The sequence below is a fragment of the Psammomys obesus genome, unplaced genomic scaffold (genome assembly GCF_907164565.1).
Source record: "Psammomys obesus unplaced genomic scaffold, mPsaObe1.curated_primary_1811, whole genome shotgun sequence".
NCBI classification, from domain to species: Eukaryota; Metazoa; Chordata; class Mammalia; order Rodentia; family Muridae; genus Psammomys; species Psammomys obesus.
The window spans coordinates 1,767,117-1,787,373 of record NW_026590405.1 but is presented as its reverse complement, the minus strand read 5'-3'; the positions used below and the strand labels follow the sequence as shown (position 1 = coordinate 1,787,373).

The 20,257-nt window shown below is 52.8% G+C and overlaps 1 protein-coding gene across 3 annotated transcripts in view; it reads left to right on the top strand.

Annotated features, from left to right (window-relative positions):
- Positions 1 to 20,257, top strand: part of Trpm2 (transient receptor potential cation channel subfamily M member 2) — a 49,037-nt gene that overhangs the window by 21,929 nt on the left and 6,851 nt on the right. For all 3 annotated transcript variants that reach the window (XM_055607221.1, XM_055607222.1, XM_055607220.1), the window contains 18 exons: positions 230 to 351; positions 537 to 890; positions 2,009 to 2,146; positions 2,695 to 2,824; positions 3,014 to 3,159; positions 3,953 to 4,065; positions 5,145 to 5,358; positions 7,018 to 7,136; positions 7,750 to 7,882; positions 8,313 to 8,484; positions 11,116 to 11,299; positions 11,951 to 12,132; positions 12,364 to 12,496; positions 15,591 to 15,678; positions 16,219 to 16,306; positions 16,905 to 17,062; positions 17,821 to 17,897; positions 18,164 to 18,265. In XM_055607221.1, coding sequence (XP_055463196.1) covers positions 230 to 351; positions 537 to 890; positions 2,009 to 2,146; positions 2,695 to 2,824; positions 3,014 to 3,159; positions 3,953 to 4,065; positions 5,145 to 5,358; positions 7,018 to 7,136; positions 7,750 to 7,882; positions 8,313 to 8,484; positions 11,116 to 11,299; positions 11,951 to 12,132; positions 12,364 to 12,496; positions 15,591 to 15,678; positions 16,219 to 16,306; positions 16,905 to 17,062; positions 17,821 to 17,897; positions 18,164 to 18,265 — 2,653 coding nt within the window. The remainder of the gene's footprint in view (positions 1 to 229; positions 352 to 536; positions 891 to 2,008; positions 2,147 to 2,694; positions 2,825 to 3,013; positions 3,160 to 3,952; positions 4,066 to 5,144; positions 5,359 to 7,017; positions 7,137 to 7,749; positions 7,883 to 8,312; positions 8,485 to 11,115; positions 11,300 to 11,950; positions 12,133 to 12,363; positions 12,497 to 15,590; positions 15,679 to 16,218; positions 16,307 to 16,904; positions 17,063 to 17,820; positions 17,898 to 18,163; positions 18,266 to 20,257) is intronic.

The following is a 20,257-nucleotide window of genomic DNA, read 5'->3' as shown; positions in this document are numbered from 1 at the left end:
ACTTGGCACGTAGGGAGGTGGCACAGAGTGTGGAGCTAGGGTGAAGCGATAAACAGAACCCTGAGATTCCCTGAGCCTAACTGTATAAACTGGGTGTCCCAGAGGGGGTGTCACCACCGAGCTCAGGGTTTTCTCTTTAAATCATTAAGGGAACTAGAATTCCTGACCAATTCCTGATCCTGGCACCAAGCCTCACCTAGAGGCACCTGACACACACTGTCCCCCACAGCCTCTCGAAGCCTCGACCACTTCGGCCACGAGAACTGGGACCATCAGCTGAAGCTGGCGGTGGCGTGGAACCGTGTGGATATCGCTCGCAGTGAGATCTTCACCGATGAGTGGCAGTGGAAGGTGAGGTGTCTTACGCAATGGGGGTGTCTGTCTCTGTGGGGTTCCAGCTCTGCCTTGGGACTAGGTGACCAGGGTAGGTTCCATCTTCCAGGAACGATTTCACAGCAGCCTCTTCTAGGGTTCTGAGTCAAGTTCCAGGAGGTGCTGACTTATCGTGACAGTCACTGAACAGTGCTCCCTTTCAGCCTTCAGATCTGCACCCCATGATGACAGCTGCCCTCATCTCTAACAAGCCCGAGTTCGTGAGGCTCTTTCTGGAGAATGGGGTGCGGCTGAAGGAGTTTGTCACTTGGGACACTCTAGTCTGCCTGTACGAGAATCTGGAGCCGTCCTGCCTCTTCCACAGCAAGCTGCAGAAGGTGCTGGCCGAAGAGCATGAACGCCTAGCCTGTGGACCCACTGCCCCCCGGCTGCACATGCACCACGTGGCCCAGGTGCTCCGTGAACTCCTGGGGGACTCCACGCAGCTGCTGTACCCCCGGCCCCGGTACAGTGACCGGCCACGGCTCTCACTGCCCATGCCACACATCAAACTCAATGTGAGTGCCGGTCATGTGGGCACAAGCGATGTGGGTGCTGGTGTCAGGGGTACAATGACACACTGGCGATGTGTGATGCCTGGGTCTTGGTGGATGGCCCCTGTGTCCTCACCTTGGCTATGAGCTCTCTGGTCATTAGAACTTAGGAACTGTGGTCTACAGAGCAAGTTCCAGGACAGCCAGGGCTGTTACATAGAGAAACCTTGTCTCAAAAAAAACAAACCAAACAAACAAATAAAAATTAGGAATTGCTAAGTGTGTGTGTGTGTGTGTGTGTGTGTGTGTGTACATGCGTGTGTGTCCTATAATTTCAGCTCTCATGAGGCTGAGGTAGGAAGGTGAAGAGTTCAAGGCCAGCCTGGGCTACATGGTGAAGTCGTCACTGAGGTAGCCTCAAAGAAAGAAAGGGAGAGAGGAAGGATAAGAACAGAGAGAAAGAGGAAACCAAAACCAATTGACCAAACAAACAACCCCAACCAAAGCAATGAGCTCCACACTGTGTCCTGGAAGGCATGGGTTGTGGGAAACCCTGTGGATCCATGTTTGGTGAGAAGGGCATCAGGAGGACCCCTTTGCTTCTGTCTGTGACATGACTCTGGTGAATTGGTGTGTGTGTGTGTGTGTGTGTGTGTGTATGTGTGTGTGTGTGTGTGTGAGATATGCATATGCAAATGAGGGTGTCTGTGTGTGGAGGCCAAAGGTTGGTGTCAGGCGTCTTCCTCTGTTGTCACCACCAACTTTTTGAAGACAGGGTCTCTTACTGAACCTCAGGTCTGCTCTTTCAGCTAGCCTGGCTGGCTAATGAGCTCTAGAAGTCCTCCTGTCTCTACTACCCAATCACTACTGTGCTTGTTCTTTCTTTGTTTTTTTTTCTTTCTCTTTCTCTCTCTTTTTTAAATGTGAGTGGTAGGGATTTGAACTAAGGTCCTCAGGATTGTGTGACTAGCTCTTTACCCACTAAGCCATCTCCTCATTCCCCAATGAATCATTTAATTATGTACCCAAGAGTGATATACATCACCTCTCTGTGACTACACAAGGCAGGACACACACTGCCCACCACATTGGGGTTCTGATGCTGGGTCTCTGTGAGACAGGAACTATCCTCTGCCTACCAGGTACAAGGAGTGAGCCTCCGGTCCCTCTATAAGAGATCAACAGACCATGTTACCTTCACCATTGACCCGGTCCGCGACCTTCTCATTTGGGCCGTCATCCAGAACCACAGGGAGCTGGCAGGCATCATCTGGGCTCAGGTACCGGGCTCGGCTTAGTTGCAATGTCCAGACTGGTGATCTGAGTCAGGGACTCACTTCCCATAGCAAATCATAGCTCATGGTCCTATGGGACAGTAAGATGTTCAACCCAGGGATGCTTGGTGCACCCAGAAGTAGGAAACAAACAAAAACAAACAAACAAACAAACAAACAACTTTGGTGGTAAAATAATTCTTAAAAGAAGAAAGAAAGAAAAGGAAGGAAAGATAAGGACCCTATAAGCAATTGGTTGTGATTACTTCCAGGGCTCCCAGTGTAGGCAGTGTTGTTCTCTGTGATCTCCCTAGGTTCCTGTCTGTTTATTATACCCGCTTGGGAGACTAACACTTGGTACCCATGGGTCTGTATAAGAGGCTGCCATCAGAAGGGGTTATGTGTTAATATGGGGTGACTCAAGTTGTTTATATGGACAGGACCCACATAAACTTCAGATCCTAAGCATCTCTGTTTGCTATCATAGGTTTCTAGGGGCAGGGTAGGTAAACCTAGCCGGTCCCCCAGGTCCTCACAGTAACCCTGTGTCCCAGAGCCAGGACTGTACTGCTGCAGCACTGGCCTGTAGCAAGATCCTGAAGGAGCTGTCCAAGGAGGAGGAAGATACAGACAGCTCAGAGGAGATGCTGGCACTGGCGGACGAGTTTGAGCACAGGGCTATAGGTGAGCTTCCTCGGGCCACCTGCACTGTTACCAGGGTCTCCATCTCTGTGTGTCAGCTCCGATGCTGTCCTTGTCCATGATCTAGATGTTTTGGGGCAGTACCCGCGTGTTAGTCTTACCCCGTGTCCTGGGTACCACCCCAAGGGTCAGGTCTGATTGTCCCAATGTACTTCTTCCTCTACTCCTCAGGTGTCTTCACTGAGTGCTACCGGAAGGATGAGGAAAGAGCCCAGAAGCTGCTTGTCCGTGTGTCTGAGGCCTGGGGGAAGACCACCTGCCTGCAGCTGGCCCTTGAGGCCAAGGACATGAAATTTGTGTCTCATGGAGGCATCCAGGTGATCCCCTGAGGGCCCACTTCCAGAATCAGGTCCCCGGGGCTGCTCATGTGGGCACAGCCCTGGCTCTAGTGACATGGTTGTTCCCAGCATTGTGGCTCTTTAATGAGCGGGACAGTGCCTGGTTCTTGGCCATATGCTCATGGACAGGCACTTGTCTGCTGGTTTGGGGATGAGGAAATTGGTGCAGAGTAGAGTAAATGGCTGGTGGGCCCGGGGGAAGCTGTCCAAGCATCAGGTGGCTCCCGGTGCACTTTCCGAAAGCCTGTTTCACCTCATGGGGGAGTACAGGAAGGACAGGCGGACAGTGTAGCCTTCATGGAATGTTAGGGGCCAGGGCGTACACTCCTTTTACTTGGGTATCCTCGGAGCACAGCCTCATGCTGTCACCGTGCCTATGGAGCTCCTGTGCCCTAGGCTGTCAGAGTCTGGGCATACCCAGGAAGGAATCAAGCCCTGCCCCAGGCACCAAGAAGGGTCACTTATGACAGCCTGGGACTGTATGGCCTCTGTATCCCCAGAGATGGGGGAGTTCTGCAGCTGGAAGAGGCATGGCAGAAAAAGAGTCAGCCCCAACCCCACCCCAGTGTAATAAGTCCTATTTCTCCACCATGCACGGTAGCCTGGCTCCAACCACCTAAAGCTCCATTCCTCTGCTGGCTGGCAACGGGGTGCCTGCCAGGCTGGCCACCTATGGTCAGGGGTTCAGAGCTCTGTGGTCACAAGGACGTGACCAGCAGGGTCAGGATCAGGCCACTGGGTGCCAACTGTCCTGGGACCACCCTGTCCACAGGCTTTCCTGACCAAGGTGTGGTGGGGCCAGCTCTGTGTGGACAATGGCTTGTGGAGGATCATCCTGTGCATGCTGGTCTTCCCACTGCTCTTCACCGGCTTCATCTCTTTCAGGTGAGGGGGAGGGGTCTGGGCTCCTAGAATGTGCAGACAGTAGAAGGGGACACCATCAAACTTTTTCAGTGCCCTGCATTTACTGCCGGATACTGGAGGGTGGATATTGATGAGCCTGTTTCCTGGCCTCAGCTCCGTACCAACAGGGAGCATGGAGTGGATGGGGTACCCTCAGGGCTGTAGCCAGACTGGGTGGAAGACTGGAGAGCAGGCCTGGCTGTGCTTCACTGAGGCGGTCGCCTCAGAGCACATGGGCTCTTGTTAAGATGTCATCTTGCAAAGATGTCATCTCTGTTTTGATAGACAGCATTTCTGGTTTCCCTGGGAGTTCAGGGGCAGATACCAAGCCCCAGCCCAGGTGGCCAGTCACAAGTCCATTCATAGCCGTAGGCCACATGCTCCACAGCTTTCTCACAGCCTGACTGTTGGGAACATGTCCTAGGGGAAGCCGGGGCACTGAGGGGCAGCGCAGGTACTAAAGCAGTTTCAGTCTTCTCTGCCTCTGGACTCCCATCCCGCACAGAACCAGGTCGACCAGAAGTCAGTCTTACATCCTGTCAGGGGTCATGGGCATCACCCTGTGACCTTTGTAGTGTGTGCCCGCTTCCCCAGCCTACCCTGAGAGGAACAGAGCTACGTTTCCAGTAGCAGCTGTGGTAAAAGGCCACGCATCGGAGCATGGGACTTGGTCATCCCATTAGACTGAGCCTTAAGGTCCTCATTTGTGGGGGTTTCCTGAGGTCTGAGAACGCCTCTGATGCTATGAGCACTGCCCAGGGAACCTAACCCAGGTTAGGCTCACAGCCAAGCATGGCCCTGGGTAGGAGCTGTGATGTCCACAGGCTGTACGGAGACTCGATTCCTGGCCTTTTGGGTCTGTGCAAGATTTGAGGTCTTTAGAGCCAAGGCTGCTCTGCTGCCTGTCTGTAACTGCTACGTGACCTTGGGTATCAGATGAGGTGTTCCTTTCTGAGTACATCTGCCCCTTGAGTCACGAACACGTCTTTCAGGGTGAGTGGAGATCCTGGGGACCAAAGTCTGTGGGCTGTCGCATTCACGTGAGGTGTCTTCTCCTGCAGGGAAAAGAAGCTGCAGGCACTGTGTCGCCCAGCCCGCGTCCGTGCCTTCTTTAATGCCCCCGTGGTCATCTTTCATCTGAATATCCTGTCCTACTTCGCCTTTCTCTGTCTGTTTGCCTATGTGCTCATGGTGGACTTCCAGCCCTCGCCATCCTGGTGCGAGTACCTCATCTACCTGTGGCTCTTCTCCCTGGTGTGCGAGGAGATGCGGCAGGTGCTCACTGCTCCCTCACCAAGTGTCTGTCACCACCGAGCCTTGCCCAAGCCCCTGGGAGCTGGGCAGAACCTTAGGAGGCAGACAGCCACTCCTCCTGGCTCCGCCACGGAGCCTTGCCCCCATGGCCTGCCTGCCCTGTCTGAGGCTGGGCTTCTGGACCTTTCCAGTACAAAACACTCGCGACCCACCTCAGTGTCCGGTGCTCCCAGAGGCTGGGTCTGTGTGACCCACGGTCCCCCATTCACCTAATCACTTTCTATTGCAGCCTTTGAATGGGTTTGCCTCATCCACATTGCCAAGTGTGGGGCTCTGGTGCTAATTTGCAAAAGGCTTGGGCTGATGGAGAGCCGTGAATGTGGTTATGGTTCGTCCCAGAAAAAAAAGGGCTTAGAATAAAATGTGCCAAATATTAGCTGGGTGTGGTGATGCACACCTGTTATCCCAGCCCTTGGGGAGGCAGAGGCAGGTGGATCTCTGTGAGTTAGGCCCGCCTAGTCTACAAAGCTAGACCAGGACAGCCAATGCTACACAGAGAAACCCTATCTTGAAGACCCCAAAGGGACCTGATCGAGAGCAGCCAGAGGTCCCTTTGTTGAGGCCGAGACAGAATTTGATTCTCCCTACAAGGATGTGTAAGGACATCCAGGCCAGTGGCACCGCAGCTGCTTCGGCAAGCCTCAGGGTCCAGGGTTTGGACTGCAGGTCAGTCCTACAGACATGGCTCTGTCGTCATGGCTGATCTGTTTCCAGCCCCTCTAGAGATTGAACTAGTCCTGAGTGGCCTGTATGACCACCTGGACTAGCTCAGACCCCTGGCAAACAAGACAGTGCTGTAAAGCTGGGTGATCCAGGGACCTGAGGTCACCTCCCAGGACAAAGGCCTGTGTGACCAGTGAGCAGACCAACTCTTACTGTTCTAGGTCTTTCCTCATCCTTGTGGTACCAGCTTACACTGGGTGGACACCCTGCCTGTTGGGGGACCCAAGGGAGAAAGAGGAGATCTCAGGAAGAAACCATGAGGCAGGAGCTAGATGGGGCTGAGGCTCTGGAAGTTTGGGCTTCCTCAACCTCTGTAGCCAGACCCTCCATGGGGGTCAGGGCTTCTGTGTCCCCTGAACTCAACTCACATGGCAGCCCCAAGACAGAGGACACATGTGGCTCTTAGACTCAGGCCCAGGGAAAGGACATGCCTTTGTTGAGGGCTTGGTACCAGAGAAGGATGAAAATATCCTGCCAGGCAGAGCATGTGAGGCTCCTGGGGGCTCCTCTAGGCCCACTTTTCCCAGGCTATCTCAGGAAGCAGGCATCATTCTGGACAGCAAATGTCTTTGTGGACACACAAAGAGAGGGCACACCCACCCACTCATAACTCATTCACAAACAGGCACACACACACACACACACACACACACACACACACACACACACACTCACACTCACTCACAGGCTTAATAGCACCGCTGGTTCATGGGAGACTAGCAGTGAAGTCTGGCAGGAACTTACCTCTATCCGTGCTTGTTCCCGAACTTGTTGAGCGCAGAGGCCCACCCTCTGTCCCACCGGCCCCCACCACAGTCAAGCCCTGATGAGAAAGGGCTTCATTTGTGTGCTGCTGATGGAGAGGTTGGCCTCCCCTAACCGTGATCTCCTCAGTAGCTCTTCTACGATCCCGATGGCTGTGGGCTGATGAAGAAGGCGTCCCTGTACTTCAGTGACTTCTGGAACAAGCTGGATATTGGGGCCATCCTGCTCTTCATAGCAGGACTGACCTGCCGGTGAGTGGCCAGGTTGCCCCTGCCTTCTTCTTGTGTGGCACCCGAACCCAGACAGCTTAAGACAAGGTGGGGAGCTGACTTTAGTCCCGACAGGTGATCTCTGAACTCTGACTCTTGCTTGTCCATGGTGCAGTGATGGCCGAGACCATGCTTGCCCTCGGTGCTGATGGAGACATGGTGTTGGGGGGTGTGACTTCTCTTTGGCCATCTTGGATTGCTGTTACGTGCAGGGCCCACCAGTCAAATTGTTTGTCTAAGCTTCCGAGGCACACAGTGTCCTCTTGGTCCCTCCTTGCTGGGTTATACCCCACCAGTGACAGTTTATGTGTCTGAGATGTGGTGGCCCCCCTTTTTTCTTGAGGTGGGATGATATGGCCAAGGCTCCTGCCGTTATTTCTGGGATGTCCTTGTGCCTGAGTTTCTGGACTTCACTGGAGCCAACCCAGTTCTCTATGGATGGTTTGCCCTTGATGCCACCCTTGCCTTCGACATGTTTAGGCCTAGCTCCTCCAGAGCCTGGTATCTCCAAGGACCACCCCAAGCCAGGGAGAGGCTCTGGAAACCTCTGCTTCCTGGCAAGCAGAGCCTGAGGTGGTACCCTGCCCACTGCCAGGCTCATCCCAGTGACACTGTACCCCGGGCGCATCATCCTGTCTTTGGACTTCATCATGTTCTGCCTCCGCCTCATGCACATCTTCACAATCAGCAAGACGCTGGGGCCCAAGATAATCATCGTGAAACGGATGGTGAGGGCACAGGAGGCTTACCTGGGAAGGGCTGGGGCCCATGGCCGCTGTGAGGTGATCCCAGAGCTGTGCCCATCATGAAAGAAGGAGACTGGGTCTAGGGCTTACCAGTTGTCCTGTGTCTTGCCTCTGCCCTCATCCTCGGAATTGATGAATGTCCCTCAGACTGTTGTCTGGATGCCTCCTCCTCCAGGCCGCCTTCCCTGTTTCCCATGTCACAGCCCCCGCATGGGCCCCACTGCTGCTCAGATATAAGCCTTTTCTTCTTGGGTCATCTGACCCCCCTAAATCTTAGGGTACTCCCTGTCAAGATGTCAGTGTGCTCTCTGTGAGGTTTCGAGGAGGCCCTGGGCTGCTCCCCAGTGTCAGGGTGACAGCAGGAAGAGGGCATCCGGGGCGGGACGTGCCGCTCATCGTTTCACTCTCGCAGATGAAGGACGTCTTCTTCTTCCTCTTCCTCCTGGCGGTGTGGGTGGTATCCTTCGGAGTGGCCAAGCAGGCCATCCTCATTCATAACGAGAGCCGAGTGGACTGGATCTTCCGAGGGGTCGTCTACCACTCTTACCTGACCATCTTTGGGCAGATCCCAACCTACATCGATGGTAGGGAGCCAGGTTGTGGGAACCTACGGAGTAAGAGGAACTGAGAGAGATGGAGACGGGGAGCTCCTTAGGACCTCTTAAGAGTCCAAGGTTACAGGAGATGGCGGTCATTTCCAGCCAGGGTACGCGGCTTTCTAAGTCCCAGAAAAACCCGGGGCTCCATTGGGTTAGCTTGCCCTGGACGCTGAGAGCCCTCAAAGGAGAGTGAAGGGCACCTGCGTTTCCCAAGGAAGAGTGTGTCAACAGCAACTTAAGATGTATGGGGCACAGCTGACTACAACATTAAAAGCCACGTCAGCCCCTCTCCCTCACCCCACAACAGTCAGAAATTCCTACTCCTTGACAGGAAGATGGCTTTTTGGTGTTTGTGTGTGTGTGCATGTACCTGTGCCTGTGTGTGAGCCTGTGTGTGCTCATACATGTGTGAGCATGCGTATGTGAGCATGTGTGTGTGTTTATGTGAGTGTGTGTGCATATGTGTGAGTATATACACATGCGTGGTGGCCAGAGCACAACCTCAGGTGTCCTTTCTTAGGAGTCACCCACCTTGTTTGTGTTTTACTTCCCTTTTGCTTTTATTTCATGTGTGTGAGTGTTTGACTTCATGTAGCTGTGAGCCTCCATGTGGGTGTTGGGAGTTGAACCCAGGTCCTCTGGAAGGACTCATAACCACTTCAGGGTCCTAGGGGGCGGAGCAAGTCTCAGCGCCTCATTCCATTTTATGGCTCAATTGTATTTCTCTGCATGGATGGAGCACATTTTAGTTATTCATAAGCTGTGACCACGTTCGTTCTTTGTGGGTTTTGGCTACCATGGCTGCTGCCGCTGCCGCTGCCGCCGCCACCACCGCCGCCGCTGCTGCAAACTTACATCTGTGCTTCTGTGTGGGTGTGTTTGACTCTGGGAACACACCGAGTTGTTTCCACAGAGGCAACGTGTTCCAGTTTCTCCACACTCACCTCACACTTGTTACTGTCGGGTGGCTGTCAGCAGTGTCTCCTTGTGGATTTGATTGGCATTTCGCTAATGGCTTCTGTGAACATATTGTTATGTGTTTACTGGACCATTTGTGCATCTTCTTAGGAGAAATGTCCATTTCTGTCTTTTGCTCATTTCCCCCTTCCATTATATTTTTTCTTATTTATTGAGCTTTTAAGACTTCTGTCAGAGGACTAGTTTGCAATACTTCCTATTATTACAGAGGTTGTCATTTTATTTTATTTACGGAAAGGCACTTTCTTTGAAGCATATAACTTTAATGAGGTACAGCTTGATTTTTATAATCATTTGAGCCTCTGTGTCACGGTGGAGAAAACGTTGCCTAACTGAAGGCTCAGAAGGTTTATGTGTGTGTTTTTCTCGTAAGGGTTTATAGCTTTCGATCTTTCTTTTGACCTCTGACTCATTGGCAAAAAACTAGCTTTCAGCCTCGCCCCATCAGTGATAACTGCAGTCTTCCCCTATGCGGCTATGAATCTACGTTGTCTGTACACATTTGTATGTGAGATAAGGGTTGTTCTTCGATTTCTCTTTATTATTTTATATATGTTAGCATTTCACTTGAATGTATTGTGTATATATTACATGTCTGCTTGGTGCTCAGGGAGGCCAGAAGAAAGCATCAGATTCGCTGGAACTGGAGTGAGAGATGGTTGTGGCCCACCATGGGGCAAGTATTTCTCAGTGAGTTGTTTTGGCTCCTTGGGAAAGCCACCTGACCACGACTAAAAGCACTCATTTCAGGTCTCCCATCGTTTTCTGCTGTGCCAAGGCTGCTGTAGTTTATAGTAAGTTCAGATATCAGGCCGGGTCAGTCCTCCAGGCTTGCTTTTCTTTTTCCCAAATGGCTTTGGTCTCTGAATTCCTTGGGTCCATGTGAAGGTTGGGGCTTTCGGCTGGAAGCAGGCTCTCCCTCTGACCGTTTGGAGCACTGACTTATCTTAGTCCTCCTTCGGCTTCTAGTGGCCAGGTCTGCTGAGTAGACCAGCGGTATCGCCCTCTTTTTTAGTGTGTGTTGCTGTTATTTTTCTTTTATGTCTATTATTTTTAGATATATTTTATTTTTTAATGGTGTGTGTGTGTGTGTGTGTGTGTGTGTGTGTGTGTGTGTGTTTGAGGGTATGTGTACATGAAAACAGTGCCCACAGAATCTGATCCCTGGAAGTTGGAGTTATAGTAGTTGAGAGCCATCTGAAGTGGGTGCTGGGAACTGAACTTGGGTCCTCTGGGAGGGCAGTTATGTGCTCTTACCTGCTGAGCCACCTCTCTAGCCCCCACTATTTCTTTCAAACTCCTTTCCTTCTAATTAAACTTCTCAGGATCAAGGCCCATGCACCGATGACAGTAGCCATGAGAAGTGCCTTGGGAGAGACAGCTGGATCCTGGGGTACAGGGTGCCAACTTGGGAGAAAGCTTTGGCTCCAGGCTCCCCTCCAACAGTCCACTCCCTGCTTGAGTGACCAAGTACATATGGTCATCTTGTCAGGCTTTGGACATCCAGCCCCTAACTCCTGGGATGTAATGTTTAAACACTGTGAGGACCATAGGTGCCCCAATGGCCAGGGTCCCTGGCAGCCAGTTCCTGGTGACAAACTGCATGGTTTTTTGTTCCCCCTCCCCCATTCCTCACAGGTGTAAATTTCAGCATGGACCAGTGCAGCCCCAATGGCACGGACCCCTACAAGCCCAAGTGTCCGGAGAGCGACTGGACAGGGAAAGTGCCTGCCTTCCCCGAGTGGCTCACGGTCACCCTGCTCTGCCTCTACCTGCTCTTCGCCAACATCCTGCTGCTTAACTTGCTCATCGCCATGTTCAAGTGAGTGTGGGCACGGGGGCGGGGCGGGGCTCTCCTGGGCTGGCGTGTGTGCACACGTAGTTCCTGTGGAACCAGCATGCCATCCTGTCCGTGTCACTGTTCCTGGTGGTCCAGTAACCCCTGCCCACTGACTCTGGGACCCAGTCTTCCCACATGAAACCCTTGAGCCCTTGGCCCAGGTTTCCTGGTGGCTGTGACCTTTGGAAGTCCCTCCGTTTCGGTCTGCACTCTTTCCTCACCAGCTGAGTTTGGGGGCTGCCCCTTTCTGTTTTCAGAGTATTCTGAACATTAAGAACCACAGGAGCTAGCTACCTCTGAGGTCAGGGCTAGGGGTATGGGTAGGAGTGGGGAGGACAAGCCATCTGATAATGTGTCACACCTCCCTTCCCCTGCCCCCAGGCCTCAGTGTCAGACTCGGGTGCCTAAAGTACCTGAAGCAGCATCCTCTCCTTCTTCGAATCACTAGATATTCTGTGCAGTTCCGAGCTGTGTCTAGCCCCTCCCAGATGCCATCTTTTCTTATTCACGAATACAAACCTAAAATCCCCGTGATTTCCCTTCCGCTCACCTGCTTCTGCTGTGCCAGACACTTGGCCCTGGAATGCTGTGTCCCACAAGCCTTCTGACACACACACCTCTGCCTCCCACCAGCTATACATTCCAGGAGGTGCAGGAGCACACAGACCAGATCTGGAAGTTCCAGCGCCACGATCTGATTGAGGAGTACCACGGCCGGCCCCCGGCCCCTCCACCCCTCATCCTCCTCAGCCACCTGCAGCTCCTGATCAAGAGGATTGTCCTGAAGATTCCTGCCAAGCGGCACAAGCAGCTCAGTGAGCCCCCTGAACCCCCCTCCCACATCGTGTAGTCCTGCCATCCTGGGTGTGGGGTTCCTTTCAGAACCCCGGGCGGTCAGCAGGCATGGCGACCTCTCCTGCTGCAGGGCTCTCCCTGCCACCAGCATGAGCCAGTAGTTCCCTGGGCCTGGACATGGGGTGCTAGTCCCTCTCCATGGGGCCCTGGGTGAGTTATCAGATCCTTGCTAAGCCCCATCCCGCCTACAGAGAACAAGCTGGAGAAGAACGAGGAGGTGGCCCTCCTGACCTGGGAGGTCTACCTGAAGGAGAACTACCTGCAGAACCAGCAGTTCCAGCATAAACAGTGGCCAGAGCAGAAGATCCAGGACATCAGTGAGAAGTACAGAGGCTGGGGGCCCTGGGGGATGCATCCTAAAAGCCATGCCCCAAAGCCATTCAAAGTATGGTCTCAAGGGGGGGAGGGCCCATGCTCAAATTGTGGGAGAGAAAACTGGATGTCATCACGCTCAGACAAGCAAGCAGGGACCTGATTGTGAGGGTGATAGCGGTGATGGTGATGATGGTAGTGATGAAAGTGATGATGGTGGAAATGGCGATGATTATGGTACTGATGATGGTAGTGGTGGTAACGGTGGTGATGTTGATGTGACATGGTGACAATGAGGTTAGTGCTGGAGGCCGTGGTGACTATAGTGATGGCGCTGGTGCTGGTGCTGGTGCTGCTGGAGGCGATGGTGTTGAGAGTGATGGCACTACTCCTGATAGTGCTGGGAGTCATGGTGACAATGACGGCAGCATCGGCACGCCTAGCTGACGATCGAAGCCCCTTGTGCCTATCACGATGGGTAAGCTAGACAAAGATGTCGACCGTTTGCTTGAGTTCGGATACCATGACGTCGAGTTAGTCCTCGAAGTGCCCTCTGCTTGGAACGGATTTCTACTCAGTGCCATCATATGGAAGGGTCTTTCCTGCTTCCACACTCCCTGTCCATACCTGTGACATTTCAGCAGGCTGGCTGGTTGGCAGGTTTACTGGCGTGTTGGTTGGTTGATGGTTTTGTGAGTGTATTGCTTGGTGAGTCTGTTTCAGGTTCATCTGTGGTTTATTGGTGGATTTAGGGGCTTATTGGTTGGTGAGTGTATCAACTGATTGCTTGGCGGTGTGCTAGTTCCTTTTTGGCAGTTGTGATAAAACACCATGGCCAAGGCAACTTATAGAAGAAAGTTTATTTTGTCTTACAGGCCCAGAGGGTTAGAGTCCATAACTGTGGGCATATCATGGCAGTAGGTGGCAAGCATTTCAGCAGGAGCACAAAGCTGGGTGCTCACATCTTGAACTGTTAGCACAAAGCAGAGAGAGCAAATCTAAAAACCCGCCAGTGATATCCTTCTTCTAACAAGAACAGAGAACCTATGCCTTCCCAAACAGGACCATCAACTGGGGACCAAGGATTCAAATACCCAAGACTTTGGGGAGGAAATTTCTCATTCGGATCACCCCAGTGGGCTGGGGGTAGTACTTAGCTGTCCCTCCATGAGCTTCCTGAGAGCAGGGATAGAATCCTACAGGGTCCCCCAGAGTAGCTGCCCCTCTCCCCCAGTAAAACCCAGAGCCTGGCAGAAACTCTGTGAATGCCTTGAGGTTGTTGAGCTGTGGGTGCTGGCCCGGCTGGCCTGCAGCAGATTGGGTTGTGTTCTTTGCTGATACCACATTCTCATTGACTATTTAAATGGCAGGTGCCGGAGTCCACGCAGCCCCTCAGCACCTGCTCATCAGAATGATTGTATGGTGTCATTAGATTTTGAACAATAACTGTACCCGCTGCCCAGATTCTGGGGTGTGTGGTATCCAAGGCTTGTAAAAGGGGGCTTATGTCTGGATGCTCCACCACCAGGGTGATCTTGAAGCTGGGTCAGTACAGCCAGCCTGAGGGCTCTCATGGCACAGTGTCAAGGGCTTGCTTGTTGACTGAGCACATGGCCTGCATCCCTACTCTAGCCTTTCTTACAGAAAGGCATTTGAAGTGACAAAGACTCAAGAAAGGGGCAGAAGTATCATGGTCCAGCGTTCACTGCTGGTGAACAGTATAGCCTGGAATCGAGAGCCTGTCCTGGTGATTTTGTGCTCTCCTGCCTCAGGGAACTAGGCTGGCCCTGAAGATGTCAGCCACATGGGCCCACTCAGCCCTTGTCCCAGAAGGAGGCTCAGAAAGGATCTGATGTCTAGTTTCCAGCCTGGGAGGAAGTCCAACTGGAGGAAGTTGGACTTCTCCAGTTATTTCCTGAGGTTAAAAGGGATTATTAAAATATCAAATTTCCAAGATGGTTCCTAAGGCATTCCAGTGGGAATCGTACCTAGCGTGCTAAGATGTAGCTTCTCGGGGTCTCTGGCTTATTGTTTAGAAGTCTTTAACAGAAGTCTATGCGCCCAGGGCGTAAGTACTGTGAAGCACAGAGTGACAGGTTAGATGATGAGTGACGGTCCCTCGGACCTGGTGAAGACCCTGGCCTGGCCACTTCCTCTCTGGGGGCACGGTGAGGGATCTGAGACCCAGGGAGGCACCCTGATGCATGGTGTGCCAGCACCTCATGGCACTGGGCTGAGCTAAGTTGGTCCCAGCTTCTCAGCCATAGAGAATAGCTGGACGTTTTAGGGTTTCTGCAAATCTAAATGATTCCCACTGTGTCACCATGACTGAATCATAGGTTTCCAAACATGCTGAAAACATCACAGCATCACCCTTACATGTTGGCAAGGTTGTCTTGGAAAAAGGGGCAAGGGCACCAGGGGTGTGTTTTGTGGACTGAAGCAGCAGAAGCCAGCGCACTCCGTGTGGCTCCTAGCTTCCCTTCCCTGGATGACTGTTTAAACTGGGTCACATCCCAGAGACACTCATAAGATATTACCAAGTGGCTCACTTTATTACAAACGGATATTGCTAGCAGTCTGGCACCGAAAGTGTGAGGAAGTAAAGGAGTCCCTGGGTAAACAACTTTGAGCTGGGCAGGCAGGCTTGATGGTGTTTTGACTATAAACACAGCTGGTCTCGGGAGGGGCTTTTAGTTCAAACTAAACATTCCCCAACAGCCCCAGTACCCCACCTGCACCAACCTAGCTGTCCCCACAAGCTTTGTCAGCTGAGATAGCTTTCAGAGCTCGTGGCCTGGCACCGTGTGGCAAATCTAGACAGGTGGGCTGCTGTGCATACTGTCACCTCCCCCAGCTGACACCTCGGGTGGCTTGTTGAACTGGGGCCACAGAAGCCTGGGTTGCCCACTTGCTGGGACAGTTTTATTTTACGATAGAGACATATGCTGTAGATACTTTCAGATTACATGAGACAGTATTGAAATGAGAGCTGGTGGGATGCCACGCCTGGGCTGCTGGGTTTGGTGGGGCTGTCTGGAATTGGGGTGTCATGTTTTCTATAATCGGCAGGTTCACTAATGCTCATCCATCTGTCCTCTTTTAGAGTGGACACTATGGTGGGTCTGCTGGACATGGACCGTGTGAAGAGGTCAGGCTCCATGGAGCAGAGGCTGGCCTCCTTGGAGGAACAGGTAGGGTTGGGAGTCAGGGCCTGGTGGGGCATTTTGTGGCGTGGCGATGCTGAGACTGGGCACTTTGGGAAAAGATGGAGAAATGGAGGTTTGTAAAGGGGTGGGGGGTGGAGAGGGAGAGAGGGAGGGAGGAAGGAAGGGGGGGGTCATTATCCAAAGGTCACTTTTTTTATTCCCTAGAAAATTCTATCCAAGCTTTCTAACACTGAGCTCTCCCAGGTTTTTTTTTATTCCCTAGAAAATTCTATCCAAGCTTTCTAACACTGAGCTCTCCCAGGTTTGAGCTGTGAGGCAGCCATATTTGGTACATGGTTCTGGTGGTCCCACAGCATACATAGCTCCTCTCTCCACTTGAGACCACCCCTGAGACACTGATGTCTTGGGACTTTAGAGGACCAACCTCAAGTTCTCCTCTGAGGCTGCATGACCCAGCTAGTTGTCTGGGTCACTCGGGGATTGAGGCCAGTCCTCCAGGACATAAGCCATATGCAATGTGGACCACACATGCCAACCCAGTCTTTCTTGGGGCGTGCCATCCAGGTGGCTCAGACGGCCAGAGCCTTGCATTGGATCGTGACAGCCCTGAAGGACAGTGGCTTTGGCTCAGGGGCAGGCGTGCTGACCCTGGGTGAGTATATGGTGTCTCAGGAGCCATCGCCAATAATCTGTGGTTTTGAGTCCAGAGGATGGGTTGGGAGGAGAGGCAGCTCTAGGGGTTTTGCTGAAGGAGGACTTTGGCGGTAGCCATCTCCATGCCCTGCGGGGCCAGCCCTCACCTCTGCCTGTGAGCTGAGCTGGCTTGAGCTGTTATTAGACTCCAAGGGGGCAGCATGCTACACATCTCATTAACCTCCTTCTTTCTGACTTCCTTCTTTACATCTTGCCGCAAAGTTGAGAGCAGAGAACAGTTCTAAGTGACTGAGGCTATCGTGTCAATCAAGGAATAGAAAGTAAAGTCCGTCTCCCTGAATGTGCAGCCAGGAAGGAAGTGGACACGAATGGTCGTGGTCTTTCCTGGCTGGCCCTGAGGGAAAACTTGTCCCCATTCATTGGACAGGCCCTGCAGCAGCCTGTGAGGTTAGCTCACCACTGAGACATTTCAGTGTGGCTTCAGTGGCAGGTGTCTGCTAGCAGATGACGACCTAACTTCTTCTTTGCCCTTCCATGGCTGAGATCCCTGAGGTGGGAAGTCGGGATCTGACATTCAAACACGTGACTGTTTCTAGCGCCCCAGAAGGCCTTCGATGAGCCGGATGCTGAGCTGAGTATCAGGAGGAAAGCAGAGGAGCCAGGAGATGGCTACCACGTGAACGCCCGGCATCTCCTCTACCCCAATGCCCGCATCATGCGCTTCCCCGTGCCTAACGAGAAGGTGCCCTGGGAGGTGAGTATAATTCTCTCATGTGCACCAAGGCAGGAGGTGGTGCTGGGCTCTGCGGGAGAAGAGCTCCCCCACCTCCGTGTTCATGGTGGCCTCCACCCACCACAGCCTCTCTGGTCATCTGAGCATTTGATGGACTAAGCCATCCACGCAATCACAGGAGCCAGACAGCCAAACTGTGGAAGGGGCCTGGTGAGGCACCGTGGCCTTACAGAGTCATGGCCCTGCGGTCACGTTTCTGCAGCCTCTCACATGCTCCAGCTGTCCTGGCCCTGCCATCCCACCTATTCCTCCTTGTTCTTGACTCTTTGGTCCCTAGTGAGCAACCATCACCCTCCTTTTGAGTACTGGGCATAAAAGAGAGACCTCTCTGCACACAGAGATGGAGATAATGGCACCTGGGAGCTCACTTGCTTGCCTGCCTTCTCTCAGTTCTTCTGGGACATTCCAGGCTGCAGTTCATATCTCACTTTTTCCTCTGCTGCATGGAATCCTTTTCACCTCCAGGGACCCACGCAGTCTCCACCCCATCCTGGGAAGGGCTCACATCATCCATGGTGATGCATTGGAGTGTCCACCTGGAGTCTCCTCCTCAACTCCACAAGGGCTGGGAGATGCCCATGCACACTGGGGAAGGGTATTTAGTCCTGGTTGGGTGGTGCCCTTTGCTGTAGCTTCTCAGGGGCCCATTTGTAGCCCTCAGGCCTAGCCTGCCTGGAATTAGGGTGACCCTCTGAGGGAGTTCATCTGCTTTGTTGTAGGCGGAGTTTCTGATCTATGACCCTCCATTTTACACCGCCGAGAAGAAAGATGTGGCTCTCACAGACCCTGTGGGAGAGTGAGTAGCTTTTTCTCCAGAGAGGTCCCAGGATTCACATGGGGCAGGCCCAGGCAGGCTCTCCCTCATCTGCCCCAGGGACCCTAGGTCAGCTCTTCCTGTCCTGGACACAGCTCATTCTGACGATGGACATGAGCTGTGGCCAGAGGCCCCTCTTAAAGGAAAGGCCCATGGTCACTGGAGTTGGGCTGAGCCCCTGTCTCCCTGTGTCCCTACTCTGCCATAATGTCCCTCTTATAGGGAAATGTCCTCTTGCTTGCCCCCAGCATGGCAGAACCTCTGTCTAAGATCAGTTACAACGTTGTGGATGGAATGACAGACCGCCGAAGCTTCCACGGAGCCTATGTGGTCCAGTACGGGCTCCCCTTGTGAGTATGGCCAGAGTCAGGTGGCATCAGTAAGCTGGCCCTTGGGGTGCATTCCTTTCTGAGCAAGCTGACATTTCTTTCTGGAAAAAGCAAGCAACAAGAGGAACGAAAACTCAACTTGTGTCATTTCCTCAGAGGATGCTCAGAGCCTTTTTTTGTCCCTTTCCCGAGAAGGCTCCTGGAGCTATGCCAGCAGGGTCCCAAGCGCACAGGTCTGTTTAGTACCTGGGGACTTTGACTCATGGTTGGAAACGCAGGGACCACAGTCAGGTGCGAGGAGAGCACTCTGCTGCCTCAGTGTGTGGCTGGTGAGTCCATAGTAGGGGTGACCATGCCCTGCATCTATGAGGATATAGCAAGTGACCCATAAACGCCACTGTGCTTCCAGATGGCATGTGGCCAGCAGGGGGAGCAGCGGAGCAGAGGATGCTAAGGGCTTAAATGGGAAGCAGGCAAATATTCATGAACAGAGTGGGCTACTGTCCCAGCAGCCAGAGGTTGTATAAGCTGGCAGCAGGGGAGAGGTGGCATGAACCAGACCAGGGCTCCAACCTGGGTGTCTGCATGATGGAGCCATAACAGATGGGGTGAACAGTGCTTAGGAAGGAAGGTCAGTTGTGGGGTGAGTGACCGAGGAGGAGGAGCAAGGATGAGGTGACAGGTCATGATAGCTGTGTGGAAACAGATGCTGTGTGTTTGTACACATGTAAACCAGAGGAGTTTGGTCTCCCAGATCACTCTCCAACTTACTTTTTGAGGCAGAGTCTTACTTTTTGAGACTGGAGCTCACCAGCTGGCTAGGCAGGCTGGTCAATAATCCTCCTGTCTCTGCCACCTCCTGGGATTTCAGGTACATATTTCTATACTCACTCCTTTTTTTCTACATGAATTCTGAGGATTTGAACCTGGTCCTCATGCTGGCATGACCAACGCTTTCCCTCCTGAGTCATCTCTCAGCCCCAATAATTTTTATATAATAACACTGCTTATGTAATTAGAACCCATGAACTGTTCTTTAAATTATATTTCCCTAGATCTAGTTTCCATCTGTGAAATGATTGGCTAAATCTGTTTTATGTTGCTCTTGATAGAAGGCCGAAGACTAAATATGTTATGGGGGAAAAAAAGGTTGCTTTTGGCTCATGGTTCCGGCCCAAGGTCAGAAGCTTGCATCCAATGATGCCTTCTTGCTCATGGGGCAGAGAAAGTACAGGATGCCATATGGCTAGGATAGTCTGTGAGGGCAGTCACTTCCTGAAGGTCCCTCCTGATCCCAGTGCTCCATGTATCTCGTGATGGGGTGGACTTGACGTGAGCTTTGGTGGGAACAAGGGCAGATCGCAGATGGTGAGGAAGCATTGTTCTCCTACAAAATGGTGTTTGTAGTAAGTGTTCCCAGTTGACCTCGCAGCTGGAGGGGGTGCTTGTCCGAGGTAGAGAAATTACTGGGCCAGTCAGCTTTCCATCATTACAAAATACCCAGGACGACCAGCGGAGAGACAGAGAACTGTCACTGTGGCCTCAGACTCAAGCTGGCCCTGGTGGCTCTGTGGGGCGGTAACCCCATCATGGCAGAGTGTGTGGAGTAGCGAGAGTTGCTCACCTCCCCACTGGAAAACAAAAGGGCATCCCGATGATGTAAAGTCTCCCATCAGGCCTCAGCTCCCAAGAGCTCTACCTCCCAATACCTCCACGCTAGGACCAAGCCATTAGGTGGTGTGGGGACATTAGGACCTCAGCTGAGCAGTGGGAGATGGGAGAGGGAAGGAAGAGGGGGTGGCGGGGGCCACTACGAACTGACGAAGGAGGCAGAGCCTGCCCTTGGGGGTGGGTCTTGCCAGGTGGCAGATGTGGAGTGGTGGGCTAGGAGGGTGATGTGTGGAGGAGGCTGGGCCTGTCCTCTGTGGCCACCCTGGGGTGCATCTCCCTCTGTTTTGTGTTGAAGTCATGAGATCTACCAGTTCTTAGTCTTGATTTGGAATGGGGTCCGGT